This window comes from Candoia aspera, chromosome 2, assembly GCF_035149785.1.
Source record: "Candoia aspera isolate rCanAsp1 chromosome 2, rCanAsp1.hap2, whole genome shotgun sequence".
Lineage (NCBI taxonomy): Eukaryota > Metazoa > Chordata > Lepidosauria > Squamata > Boidae > Candoia > Candoia aspera.
The window spans coordinates 82,512,680-82,526,694 of record NC_086154.1 but is presented as its reverse complement, the minus strand read 5'-3'; the positions used below and the strand labels follow the sequence as shown (position 1 = coordinate 82,526,694).

General features: G+C 38.1%; 1 protein-coding gene across 3 annotated transcripts in view; it reads left to right on the top strand.

The window, feature by feature from the left end:
• NR3C1 (nuclear receptor subfamily 3 group C member 1) overlaps positions 1-12,553 on the top strand; it is a 102,675-nt gene extending 90,122 nt beyond the window's left edge. For all 3 annotated transcript variants that reach the window (XM_063292362.1, XM_063292360.1, XM_063292361.1), the window contains 3 exons: positions 8,623-8,753; positions 9,982-10,139; positions 11,972-12,553. In XM_063292362.1, coding sequence (XP_063148432.1) covers positions 8,623-8,753; positions 9,982-10,139; positions 11,972-12,124 — 442 coding nt within the window. In that variant the 3' untranslated portion in view covers positions 12,125-12,553. The remainder of the gene's footprint in view (positions 1-8,622; positions 8,754-9,981; positions 10,140-11,971) is intronic.
• Positions 12,554-14,015: the final 1,462 nt, after the last annotated feature.

Below are 14,015 nucleotides of genomic sequence, written 5' to 3'. Positions count from 1 at the left end.
TCCAGGGCAACAATACTCATACCATCCCCTTAAAAAATTTCAGTGATGGAGCACCCATGACTCCAGCTGGCAGGCTGTTCCACTGCTTAAAAGCTCTCATAGCAGGAGTTCTTCCTTATTTCAAGTATGGATCTCCCTCTATAATGCTTCCATCTGTTGGTTCTTATCCTGCCCTGTGGAGAATAAACCTGCATCCTCCTTCCTATGACAGCCAAGTACTGGAAGACTGCTATCATGTATTTGCTTAGCCTTCTCTTCTTTAAGTTTAACATAACTACCTCTTTTAACCATTCTTCCATAGGGTCTCCAAGCACCTCACCATCTTTTTTTGCTCTTTGCACTCTTATGAGTTCCTCAGTATCCTTTTATACTGTGTTCCCTGCCTTAAGTTATTTATAAAAATAATATAGGCATGATAGAAAATAAATAAACCAGAACTGACCACAGCAAAGAGTGGAAAAATCATTTCACATAATCTTGGTATTATTGTCTCACCCCAGAGGTGAGACAAGCCCCCTCTCTCCTGGACTTCTGTAAAAAAAACTGAAGACCTGGTTTTGCCAGCACACCTGGAGCGGGAAGGGGAATAGTCATTCTTGGGGATGGCTGGCACCCTAGAATGGCCCCTGTGTATTCACAGACTGATACAGAATCTTCTGCCATCTGGATTTTATTGGATTTTATATTTTTATCTTCTATTTATATTTATTGTGTTATTAGTAGTTTGTATCGAATTTTAAACTTTATTTCTATTGTAAACCGCCTGGAGTCCCTCCTTAGGGGAGAGGTGGGTGGTTATAAAATTTGACAAATAAATAAATAAAATAAATTATACCTCTGTTCATTAGGTGTCCACCTTCCCCCCCCCCCCCTTTAATATTGTTTGTGTCTGGGCCCTACTTAACCCACGTTTCAGAATTTACCAGCCCTCCTAAACTGTTTTTCCCTTCAGAATTTTTACCAATGGAATTCTTCCTGATTTTCCCTTTAACTTACTGAAGCCCTGAACACTAACCTGACTATCTTCAGTTCTCCCTGCCTGCAGTATAGCTAATTTTAGGATGATATGGACACTGTCTCCCAAGATCCCTATAACTGCCAGGTTTTCAACCATTTTTTCCCTCTTACTAAGTATGAAGCCCAATATGGCTGATACCCTAGTTCCTCCCTCCCCCTTTTAGTGGATGAAGTTGTTTGCAAGACATGTCAAGAATCTGCTGGCTCTCCCACTTGCTGCAGAATTTGCTTTTCAGTTGATGTCGAGATAGTCGAAATCCCCCATTTTACCTTTCTTAGGTTTGCCTTCTACATCTCCTGGTGAATTCCTGAGTACCCCTTCCTTCCTCACTGAAAGGTTTACTACCTTTGGGCTTATTTTTTGAGTGTTTTGGGGTATTGTTCTTCCTCCCCTGTCACTTTAATTTAAAGCCTGCCAGATGACCAGAGTAAGATGGCTTCTAAAAACATTCTTCCTAGTCTTAGTGAAGTGCAGCCCATCTCTCACTGAAAGCCCTTCCTGTTGGTAGTGTAGACCATGGTCTAGGAATCCAAAGTTTTCTTGATGACACCATCTCTTGAGTAAGTGGTTCACATCCAGAATCCTCCATTCTGTTCTTGGGCCATGATCTTCAGTTGGATGAAAACACCTCCTGAATGCAAAATTCTTTTGCCTTCCTACCTAGCTCCTTGTAGGAAATGCTTGCCTTCCTACCTAGCTCCTTGTCTTGAAGTTCTTTGCAGGCTCTTTCTGGCTGTATTATTTGTTCCAACATAAAACAGAAGAATGGGATAGTCATCAGTAGGTTTGATTAGCCTCTTCTTCACATCCTGGGAGAAACACATTCTTCCTTTGATACCATATCTGATTTGCAGATTGCTGACTCCATTCCTCTCTACTTCGAGACATCCATCACCACCACACACCTTTTCCTCTTCAGGACAGACATTGGATTCCTCATCTGTCTGGAAGCCCAAGCTTCTCTCCTTTCCTTTCACTTTAATGTTGAGCGAAAACTTTCTCCAGAAGTGAGTCACTCCCCAGGAGAAGGACCTAAATTGATTGTGTAGCTCCAGTGACAAGCACCATCTCCTGGTCTTCTTGGTCCTCCATGTTACATGCTGTTAGCTCTCCTCTGGGACTCCTGTGTAGTTTCTTCCTTCCTGTGTTCTTTTTATAAACATCCCTTTGCCTTGTTCAGAATCTGCTCATCTTCTGTGATGAATCTCAGTGTGGCCAGTTGTGTCTCCTCCAAGCCCTCCACTTTTTCCTTCAGCAGCACAGTAAATTTGCACATTTGGTGTAGTTGAAGCCTTCCTCAGGCAGGAACACAAACATTGTGCATGCCTTGCAGGTCACCCAGCACTTAACTCCTTGTCCATATCTATAAATCTCCCAAAGATTGTGCAACTGTATACAATACCTTCCTTTGCATGGTCCCTTGTCTAGGCTCCTGGAAAAAAACAGAAAAAAATGTGTCTTATATGTTAAAGAATAAAAAAAGAAAAGAAAAAGAGGGAAAATGGGGTCAGGGTGGAAGCTAGTAGATTGGGCCCTAACTTGAGCTGATCCAACGAAGTCCAACTTTCCTACTGCTTGCACTGACCTTCTGCTCAATTCTCAAGATACTCCAATGGTATGCAAATTATCCCAATGGGTTGGATCCTAGGCACTAGCTTAAGCTAATCAGATAAAATGCATCTTCTCTGCTGCTTGCAGTGATGGTGAAGAATATTCCCAGTGAGTAGTTTGTTTGTTTGTTTATCCATTCATTCATTTTGTTTTTAATGTACTATTGGACTTCCCAAAAGACTCCCAGTAAAGCCAAATAACTAAAACATAGCACTAAAACTACCAAGCCACCCCAGTATCTATTTTCCAGCAACAATTAATTAGACTTAAAGATTAGAAGCTCTGTAAAAAAGCTCTGTCTTTACCATCTTCTAAAACTTTATCAGTGAGTATCACATCTGGAATTTTGCAAATAGGCTGGTACAAAGGGATGGAGCCATAATGGTTCCCCCATTATGGTGGGCACCTTCAGCATCCCTACAAACAGTTTGGCTAGGTGAGTTCTGCCTGATGGAGATGATCCTGGAGATACCTGGTCCTGAGCCATGAAATGCTTTGGAGGTTACAACCAACACTTTGAATTGTACTTGGAAGCCAATGCAGTGCTTACAGAATCAATGCACGTAGCTGTAATGGCTTTGGCTCCCCAACAGCAGGCTGCTGCAACTTAAACTAACTACAGCTTTCAAATCGTCTTTTAAGGCAGCTCCATGTAGAAAGGGATACAGTTGCCTATCTTTTGGCACAAACATCAATTTGATTTTTAGTTTTCTTGGCATCTCAAAAATGGTTACTTATTAAAATAATATTTCAGGGAATACACGGTAAAAGGCATAGAACTATGTATAGTCTGCTCCTCAGAAATAATGTTTTACTGGAGTAACATAAATTCTGCACTAAAATGAGATAAATACTGCAGCCCATATGAATAGGTAAGGAACCAAAGTGGCATACTCCATAAAAATTGAATCAGAGATCTCTGGACTTAAAGAGCCACCATATTGTTAAATTTAAGGGGTGTCTTCTCTCAGTCTCTCTTACCTCATAGGTAGGAGGTAATTCCTACCTAGAGGGGGCATGAATAAGAGGTCTGTGCTAACTTGTCACTTCCCTTTTTCATGACTTTATTGAAGATCTCATGAATCTGTTAACTACCTCAAATGAAGGCAGATGAACATTTTAAGTAAATAAAAACTGTGTTCTTAAGGAATGAAAACAGGGCCAACAGGTTAGAATATTTGGTCCTAGTGAATAATGTTTGCTTGAAAATCTAATCATATTTACTTAAAATACGTATTTTAATATCTACATAAGCAGAAGGGGGAATTGTAATTACATTGCAGATTTGCCGTAGTGCTGTAATCATTCCTAAATAAGTCATATTCCTAGAGGAGTGAGTTAGCAGCAAAAAATGTACTTATTGTTCATATTTATTTTTTATAATTCTCTTTATTTGGGAACATTCAGGTAATAAGAATTTTTGTCACAAAATGCAGCTATTTACATGGTGTAATAGTATTGATTGGTTAAAAAGATTAGTTGAAGAAATAAAACAAAAATTGATTATTTTTGATAAATGAAAGCATTAATTGAAAAAAGTGTTTTCATTGTACAACTATCAAGTTCAAAACAAGGGCCCTTTTTCTTTATTCTGATTTTAATACCCAGTGCATTTGGCTTGTAATTGTATTTTCCTGTTGGTTGTTCTTAGCATCTTTTATACAGAATCCTAACTGTCACTGAACACTGATTTCCATTAACCAATAAAGTCACTAGCTATTGATGATTGAAATAAATCTGTGAATTTATTCAAGCACTTGAGGAATTCAGTGATTGTCACATTTCCTATATAATGAAAAGGATACTGTCATGAGTACTGATGGCGAGCAGGAGGGGGCCATCCAGGGGGGGAAATGCATGCGTAGTACTGAGGAGTTAAGCAGCCGTTCAAAGAGTCACCAATCAGACCCACCTTGACTTTTGGGGTTTATCTGTCTGGGTTTTTCCCACGCTTCTTCAGTTTGTTAGGATTTTCTGTCTTATGTAGCAGCAATAAACACTAGAGACCTATTCCTCGTCTCAGCGTGATTCCTGACTGTTAGGACAGATACTGTGTATTGTACCACAGTAGCACACAACTATACTATATTTTACAAAAAGTATTGATATTGGTGTACAGATTAAGGTGTTGGACTATGAATGGGAAGGTTCTATTCCATCCTCAGCCATGGAAATTTACTGGGTGACTTCGGGCAGTCTCTCAGCCTAACCCTGTTTACAGGATGGTTGTTGTAGGGAAAAATAAGGAGGAGCGCTGTATGCTTTGCCTTTATTCCTGGTTGAGCTCAATACAGGATATAAATCAAATGAATACATAAACAATTAAAATATTTTACACAAGCAATTTTTGGAAATGGAAACAATTAAGTGATCTTGGATTTTCCACTCCACAGGCCCAGGCATAAGTGTTTGTTCAGGTTTTTCTGTCTTCAGCAATGGACAGAAAAAAATAAGGCCCTCCTCTGAGAAGAGAGAAAGGAACATCTGGACCAGGAGTTCATAGCATCTCCTGTACCTAATTTTTTATGCAGGTGGTAGTATTATAGTTTGGTGGTGCATTGCTGCCAGAGGACCTGGATGGTTTGCAGTCATTGAAAAAAGCATAAATTCTACTCTGTATCAGAGAATTTTAAAGGAGAAAATCAAGTAGTCATTTCATCAGCTGAAGCTAAAGTTCAAGTGGGACAAGCAATAGCACAGTGATCTAGAATGTAAACACAAATCTACAGGAGAACAGACGAAGAACAATTTTAAGTGTTTTGCAATGGCCAAATCAAAGCCTGCACTATAGAAACATTGTAACAGGACATGAAATGAGTAGTTCATTTTAGAAGTTTCAGTATGATAAAGGAGAAGGTGATGGAAAGTAGTTTAGCAGGGGTGTATAAGATTTGTAACAAAGCTCTCGAAGATATCTCCTCTTCCCCAATTAAGGAAGCTCGGTTGCTCTTATATTGTATGTGCCCTGCATGATAACTGTGGAAAAGAATTATACAGCATTCTTTTATTTCCAGCATTCTTTTATTTCCAGCTTCCAAAATACAACCCATTACTAAAAGTCCATGGGGCATCTTAGTTGATTCCACATCATCTTCAGGCAGAAAGATATGGCAGGGGACCTTTCTGATGACTATCCTCCTCTGCCAGAATGTGGAAAAAATACTTTGAATAAGAAAAAATGATTTTGTGAAATTCAACAATATTAGTTCAGCAAAGCTCTAAAATTGAACTGATTTAATTTCTTTGCCTTTAACAATTGGTACTATGAAAAATAATTGTCCCCTCCTCCAGAAAAACAACTTAATATTACCTTAATACCTCACAAGGAAGGTAGAGCTATGTGATATTAGTAACTGACCTTATTTGTCTCTGATATGTTCTTATATTGTAATTGGGAAAAATGGACTCTGAAAAAAGGAATAGGTTTTACCTTCCTCCAACCAATTCATGAGCTATGTTGGAACAATTTACAAATGGAGACTATAGTTCAGAATATATTTCAGTAATTTTTAAAAAGAAAAAAGTACCCATTCATACAGTTATTCTTCAATGAAAAGATCAGGGGGAAAAAACATGTTTACTAATACTGGAGAATTTTCTTTAGTAAATATCTCCTGTAATCTTCCAGTCATAACATAATTTTACCAGCAATGAGTAAACATTTTTAAACCATCTTGCATTCAGTTTGAGAAGACAGATAAATTTAAAATTTAAAAGGTTTCCTTATGTGATTTTCTCCATGCTAAAATATAATTAAGCAAAAATAATTTAAAACATTTATTATAAGGAAACAGAGCTCACACTGCTACCTCTTTTACACTAGACACCGTTCCTTACCCTAAGAGTATCTAATAGTCCTCTTTCCCTCCCTTCTGCATATGTTGTGTCTCAACCACCTCTCCCGAGTTTTCCCATTGACGAGGCAACAGCAGGGAGATTAAGGGGTCTCCAACATGGTGGAGTCCAGCTGCCAGCTCCCTGCTTACTAAGGAGCTTTCTAGGTGGGACTCGGGAATCAGCAGTGCACTTGAATGGCATCTTCGTTTTGACTAGTGTACAGGAATAGAAAGATATGCCTGTGAGTCAGCTGGCCCTGTCTATTCCCAGTGCAAACAATGTGAGCCAACTCACAAATGATGTGGGAGGGAGCCTGTCATTGGATTTTAGTAAGGATGCTCTTTCTGAATGGAATTGTTGAGGGTGCTGCTTCAAGAAAGATGAGGAAAGCAAATGGTCTACCCATTCAGGGGCTGCCACTCTGTCAGAGCTGAGAGATACTGTACATCAGCAGTTTCCACCTCCATGGGCTTTAAGAAGGCTCAACACATAGTTTGTGTTCCTTGGCCCCTCTCCTTGCTTCGTCCATCACTATACAAGTAGCCTTCGCTTAGCAACCACACTTGGGACTGACTCCGTTGATAAGTGCCCTGATCACTAAGCAAAAACATCACATAACCATGCCAGACTTACAGTGTCGCTTCTGTGGTTCAGTGAATATATTAAGTGAGGTCAGTATGTGACTGCAACTTGAGATTTCACTGCCAGCTTCTTCATTGATTCTGCTTGTTGGAAGCTGGTTGGGAAGCATGCAAATGGCGATCACATGACCATGGGGACACCACAACAGTCATAAATGCGAGGATTGGTCGCAAATCTGTTTTGTTTCAACTGTTGTAACTTTGGTCGCTAAACAAAGCAGTCAGTAAGTGAGGACTACCTGTAGTCAGTTACTCCTTCATAGAACAGTTTTGAGAAATGGAGAAACTCAAGCTTGTTCTGATTAGAGTTTGTGTGTGATACCTTAGCACTGGAAGAGGTGAACTAACTGAAATATGTTACAAATCTTCCTTTTTAGTTTTTATTTCAATCCAGATTCTTAGCAGCCTTGCAGAATCTTTTTGTTCTGAATATTCAGACAAGATGGAAGTACTGTTGGTAGGAAGGAAGGGCCATCTAGGTAGAGCAGTCAATTTGTTCTGGATGCAGTTACACTGTCTCCGAAGAGAAAGTCACTTCAACTGGGATCACTCCCAGTTTATCGCCTTAAGAAACCAGTGAAGGTTCTAACGAGAGCTTCTTCCCAGCTTCGTCTGCTATACCAGCACCTTTTCTGTACACTCTTGATACAGTTACTACAGCCACTTGGGCGAGATTACTCTATGCGTAGAGATGGAAAGATCCGATGCTACCCACTCTGAAGGAACGGTTGGTGAAGTTGGTTGATTTTGCTGAAATGCATAACTTGACTTCTTTGATTAGAGAAAATATGCTATCTACGTTTATTGGTGACCGGAAGCCTCTTACAGACTTTTTGTGTAAAAATGAAAAAAAAAATGACCTTGTGATTTATGGTTTTGGTGATTAGACAGGATAGATTATAGAAAGACGAGTAATATGATATAACCTTAGAGAGAGAGATTAAAACATATTTCTACTTAGAACTGCTGTGAAGAATATCGGAAGCCACTTCTTTTTATCTTTTTTCTTTCTATTTTTCTTCAACTTTTTTTCTTTTCTTGCACTTTTTGTTTTTTTTTTAATTTCTTTTTCTTTTTTCTTCCTTTATATTAGTTTATGTTATTTTTTATCTTCTTGTTTAAAAGCTTCAATAATTGTATATATAAAAAAACTATCCTCCAGCCATTTCAAGATTAGGTTACTGTCAGATGCTTGATGTGAGCCTGCTCTTGATAGCAATCCCAAAGTTGCTGTCCAAGGTCCATTTACTCTTAGGCCCAATTTGAGGCCTTTGTAAATACAGCTTTTAAACACAGCAAATAGTTGGGGGCCAAACTAGTTGAAGGGCAGTGTCTTTTGAGAGTATTGGCAAAAGCCCTGCTATATATATGTCCTGTTTTCTTCAGAAATATTGAGGTTGAAAATATAGGACCTCTTCAACTCTCTGGGATATTCAGGAGGTATAAAAATAATTCCATAAAGAAAACTATTGGTTCCTTTCTACTGCTACAGATGTATATGTACTCTTTCTTCAGGCAGAGAATGAATCTACCATGCATGTATGATCAATGCAAACGTTTGCTGACGGTTACTAATGAGTTAACACGGCTTCAAGTTTCCTATGAAGAATATCTCTGCATGAAAACGTTGCTCCTTCTCTCTACAAGTAAGTGATTATTTCTGCTCTTATTCCTGATTTTTTTGCAAATTGTGGGTCCATCTTCATTACTGAACAGTGAAGTGGGAAACATTAAACCTAGTTTCAATCCAAATACATGCTGCCATGCTCTTTCTCTATTACCACTAAAGTTTATCAGTCTAAAGATAATCAGTAGTGATACATCCCTTATAAATATATTTCATACTGTATTAAAATTGTTTATTTTGTGATTGATGATTAATGTTGCAGAATTTCTGCCAGACAGAAAAATTTTTACTGTCAGAAATTATTAAAGTGTTTGGTTGTTAGGATGACTCAAATTTTGTTGTAAGTGGAATTTTGGCCTTGGCCAATGTATATAATATAGTTGATATTACTGAGACAGATTATGCAATAATATTATGCAAAATTTTTCAAAATCAGTGGTCTGAATGTCCACTGCATCTAAAGGAGACCAACTTGTTAACCAAATGTTTTTGGACTCCACTCCCATTGTCCTACCAAGAGGTCAGGGATAAGGGGAAGGCCAGCAGTATCTTAATGAATATAAGTTCCCCGTTCCTTTTGTAAATAAATGCATAATTGGATTGAACCTGATAATAAATCTGCCCCATCATGAGCCTGGTTTGTTAAGATTCTATGAAAAAGAGGTTCATGAGAGAACAAGTAACTATTTATATTGTAGAAACAGATAGCTGCAGGGTATTTAAGTATATATAAAATTGAAGGGACGCGGTGGCGCTGCGGGTTAAACCGCTGAGCTGTCGATCGGAAGGTCGGCGGTTCGAAACCGCGCGGCGGGGTGAGCTCCCGTTGTTAATCCCAGCTCCTGCACACCAAGCAGTTCGAAAACATGCAAATGTGAGTAGATTAATTGGTACCGCTTCGGCGGGAAGGTAACGGCGTTCCGTGAGTCATGCTGGCCACATGACCCGGAAGTGTCCTATGGACAACGCCGGCTCCAAGGCTTAGAAACGGAGATGAGCACCGCCCCCTAGAGTCGGACTCGACTGGACTTTACGTCAAGGGAAACCTTTACCTTTACCTTAAAATTGGTCAGTAATGCATGGTTTTCTTCAGGCAAAGGGTGAATCTAGCATGCAAGTATGATCAGTGCAATTGTTTGCTGATGATTATCAGTGAGTTAGCACAGGTCAGGGCATTTCTATTGTACTGGTTTACTGTGAATGTAAAAAGGTAACATGTAATTGAATATTCTGTCATCTTATTCCAGTTCCTAAGGAGGGCTTGAGGAGTCAGGCTCTCTTTGATGAAATTCGTATGACATACATCAAAGAGTTGGGCAAAGCCATAGTGAAGAGAGAAGGGAACTCTAGTCAGAACTGGCAACGATTTTATCAACTGACGAAACTTTTGGACTCCATGCATGATGTAAGATTTATTGTACTTACATGTGGTTTCTGTGTAGTTAGTAAAAATATGGAGAGGATTAGTTCACCAAGAAGGATGATGTTTTACTTTAATGGGAAAATCTAAGCCAAGTAAAATATATCTGCATTGATGATTAAGTTATTTGATAGAAGAATAGAAAGGTCATGGTCTTATCCTGTTTTAATTGTTTCAGTGAGTATAAACAAATAATTAAAATGCATAGTATTAGTAAATGTAGCATGGCTATAATAACCTACATGTGTAGATATTTGCTATTATAATCCTTGTTGAACAGCAGTTCCCTGCTGGGAAGTTGAACACAAACTGCAGGCTGTTCAAATATATATTCAGATTGCATGTTGTTCTGCCTCTCAACTTAATAAGCTTGGACCTGTTAGAAACCCACATTTCTTGAATCTTCTTATGACCGTTACTGAATTTACTGTATTATATTTTGTCATTTGTATGCCAAATCAGGAGAAAGTTGGTGTAAAGAAGGGTGGCCTGATGATCACAATTCTCTCCTTGGCACTCCATCTCAGTCAGTGCATGATTGTTTTCTGGAAGTGTTACAAAATTTACAATTTTGAAAGTTTGCGATAACCAGACTTTACATAGTGTTACATAGGAAGGGGAAGTCTGTCATGAGGAAGTCTGTCATGGACTGGTAAGGTTTTTACAATTGCTGAGATTGAGATTTCTATCCCTAATGGTATATGTTCATTTTGTATTTAGGCTTATCTTTTTGTGCTTAAAAAGATCAGTGAAATTCAGAAACAGACAACCTGTAACGCACATCATCACTCACACATACATCCTCCCCAGATGTGCTCAGTAGAGATGCTAAAAATTGAGGTTTCACAACATCAGGACTGCGAGAGATTGCTTTTGGATAAATGCGCGCGTATACGTTCTTCCAACAATGTTTCTCAATCTTTTCTTGTTCTGTTACCAATAATTCAAAACTAGGCCTTTAAATAAATATGGCAGGCTTGTCAGTGACAAAAATAAAAGTAATTCTTACCTAGATAATAAAATTGTGAAGCAATGGTTTGTGATTTAGGCACCAAACCATGGTTTATATCTAAGTGGTGTCACCCCATTGATGAAAGAAGATGGGTTTTGGCAGTTTTACTTACATCCCCCCACAAATTGCTCAGGAAATATAGGTATGCTTTGGAACAGTGCTGTAGGCAATCCACAGACTGCTGGGTAAAATCACCAGAAACTGTCTTCCTTTTTTTCTATTAATGGCAGTCTTCACTTAGGCTTCAAGCTTCCGTGTGCTCTTCCCCCTGTCCCCCCACCACAAGCTTTTTCGTATCCAGTTTATTGGATTGTAAAGTTAAAATTGATTGGTAAATCATGGGTTATACTGATCATTGTTGGCATGATGCCTGAATAATATACATTGCCCTATTCTAGATGTACTTCCCCTAGAGAATATGGAATGCAGAGTAGATGAACAAGACACACAGGATGAATGTCCATTCATTCCAAACTTCCCATAGTTAGTGGGCATTGTGTTTGTTTGATGTGATAGTTGAATTGAGGCAGTGTTCTTTTATCACTTTATTTTCTGCTGCAGTATAAATATATCTCATATTTGCTGTTATTGTATGTATGTATACATAGTATAAGTGTGTGTGTGTGTGTGTGTGCGCGTGTGGATGGATGTGTGTGTATGTATATATCCCATCTTACGTAAGGACTCAAAGCTTGCAAAACGTTATTGTATTAAAGAAGTAGTGGTAAAATATGTTTAAAATATTCCCAGTACAGCAATAATATTTGAGAAAGTTGGCTTCATCCTTCCTTCTTCTTATTTGCAGGTGGTTGAGAATCTTCTAACTTTTTGCTTCCAGACATTTCTGGATAAATCCATGAGTATTGAGTTTCCAGAAATGTTGGCAGAAATCATCAGCAGTCAGTTACCAAAATATTCAAATGGGAATATCAAGAAGCTCCTATTTCATCAGAAGTGACTGCCTTAATACAGAAAGATTGCCTTAAGAAAAAAAAAAAGTCAAATTATAACTTCTTTTTTTTATAAACTAAAAGACTTGTTAATTATGTTCTTGTACCTATATTAGGTATTCTTGTTTTTGTTTTGTAATTATGCACTACATGTGGTTTACAGAGGGCCAAGATCTAGCTTTTAGAAGACACCTCAACTGAATGAATACAGGAAGAAAGAAAAAGAAAAGTATGGCTTGGAATTTTTCCTCTACATATACCATCATGCTGGCAGTATAGGATGCACCAAAAGCAGCATTGTCAAGTTTGGAATCTGCATTGTCAACATTCTGCTAGGAGTTTCTGCAGTTGGCTGGTTAAAATTTTCTAGATTTTTGTTTTGGTATAGATTGTTTTGTATAGTTAAAGTAGCATTTTTGATTTATGCATGTAACATGGAAGTTTACAACTGTATATCAGAAAAGGGAAGTTGTGCCTTTTATAGCTATTACTGTCTGGTTTTAGCAATTTCCTTTAACTTTATATACAGTGAACTAGCTTGCTCATTTTTTCTTACCTAATTTTTGTAAAACTTCAAGATGCCTATTGTACAGCTGTTTTTAAAGTGGGGCAGCTCATAGCTTAATGATCTCTAGATAATGATCTTCAAGTATAATCGTATGAATATAAGGTGGCTTGTCTAATATGACTGTCCTAATAACCCTTCTAAATTTGGCCTATAATTCAGCCTTCTTCAGTGGGGAATGGGGATTGAAATGTATTCCAAATCTAACCTGAACACTGGAATTGCTTATTTTTTCAATATCGGTCATGCATGTTCTGTGAGCTACTAGAAAACTAGCTTTGTCTTAAGTGTTTATGAACACAAACTTTTTTTTTAAAGCAGCCTAGATATTTGCATTTAATGCAATAGCCATAATTGTAAGAATCTTGGGCTGGATTGACATTAAAAATATCAGTCTTGAGTGCCCATCAGGAAACCTTCAGGAAAATATGCATAATTGTTTAAAAGTTTACTTATACATGGAGAAATTAACTTTTTCCATACACAATTGCCATATAAGTGTGTACTTCAGTGTGTATCAGTGTATATTATATATACAATGGCCACAATCCAGAGCAGCTGTAATGTGCATAGCAAAATCAACATGCACAGAAATTGGCATATCTGTTCTCCTTGGACACTCAGATGTAGCAGAACCTGTGCTTTAAGAAAAAAGAAAAAACAGTATTGGTAACCAATACGTACTTTCCAGAATGAAGTGCAAATTTACCTCTGGGGATCTCAGAATTGCTGGGTTATAGTTAGAGGGAAACCTCTTCCCTCAGATGTGATCAGAACTGCTGGAAAGTAGGGCAAAACGTTTCAGACTTAGTATGTTGGGTGGTGTGCATCCAGTCAGTAGGTCCCCTGGAGTCTAAACTCCGCCTATCCTTGTAGTAGCTATGTTGACTCCCAATAAAGCAGATCAGCGAACAGAAAAAAGTCAGTTTCTGTTGATAGATTGCACACTGGATTGAGGGCAAATGTGTACAAATCTGACTCCATTTTAGGTTAGAAGTTGATGGCTGCATTTCTCTGTACGTGTGTGGGTGTATGCACACCCATACATACACACACAGGCATACATGCACACACAAACACATATACATGTTATCTATAAATACATACATACATACATATATATATATATATATAAACCAGGATTTACAAAATGATTGTACCTGTGCCCTATATATGTTTCTAATGGTTCTTAAAAGATTTTAATTCAAATAAGATTTTTAGCTTTATGCAGAAAAGAAAATAGACCAAACTACAAGAAGAAGAAGAAAGCTTTTGTGGAAAATTAAAGTCCCAGACCTGTGTATGGCTTCACTTCCATTTTCACTTTCTCACTC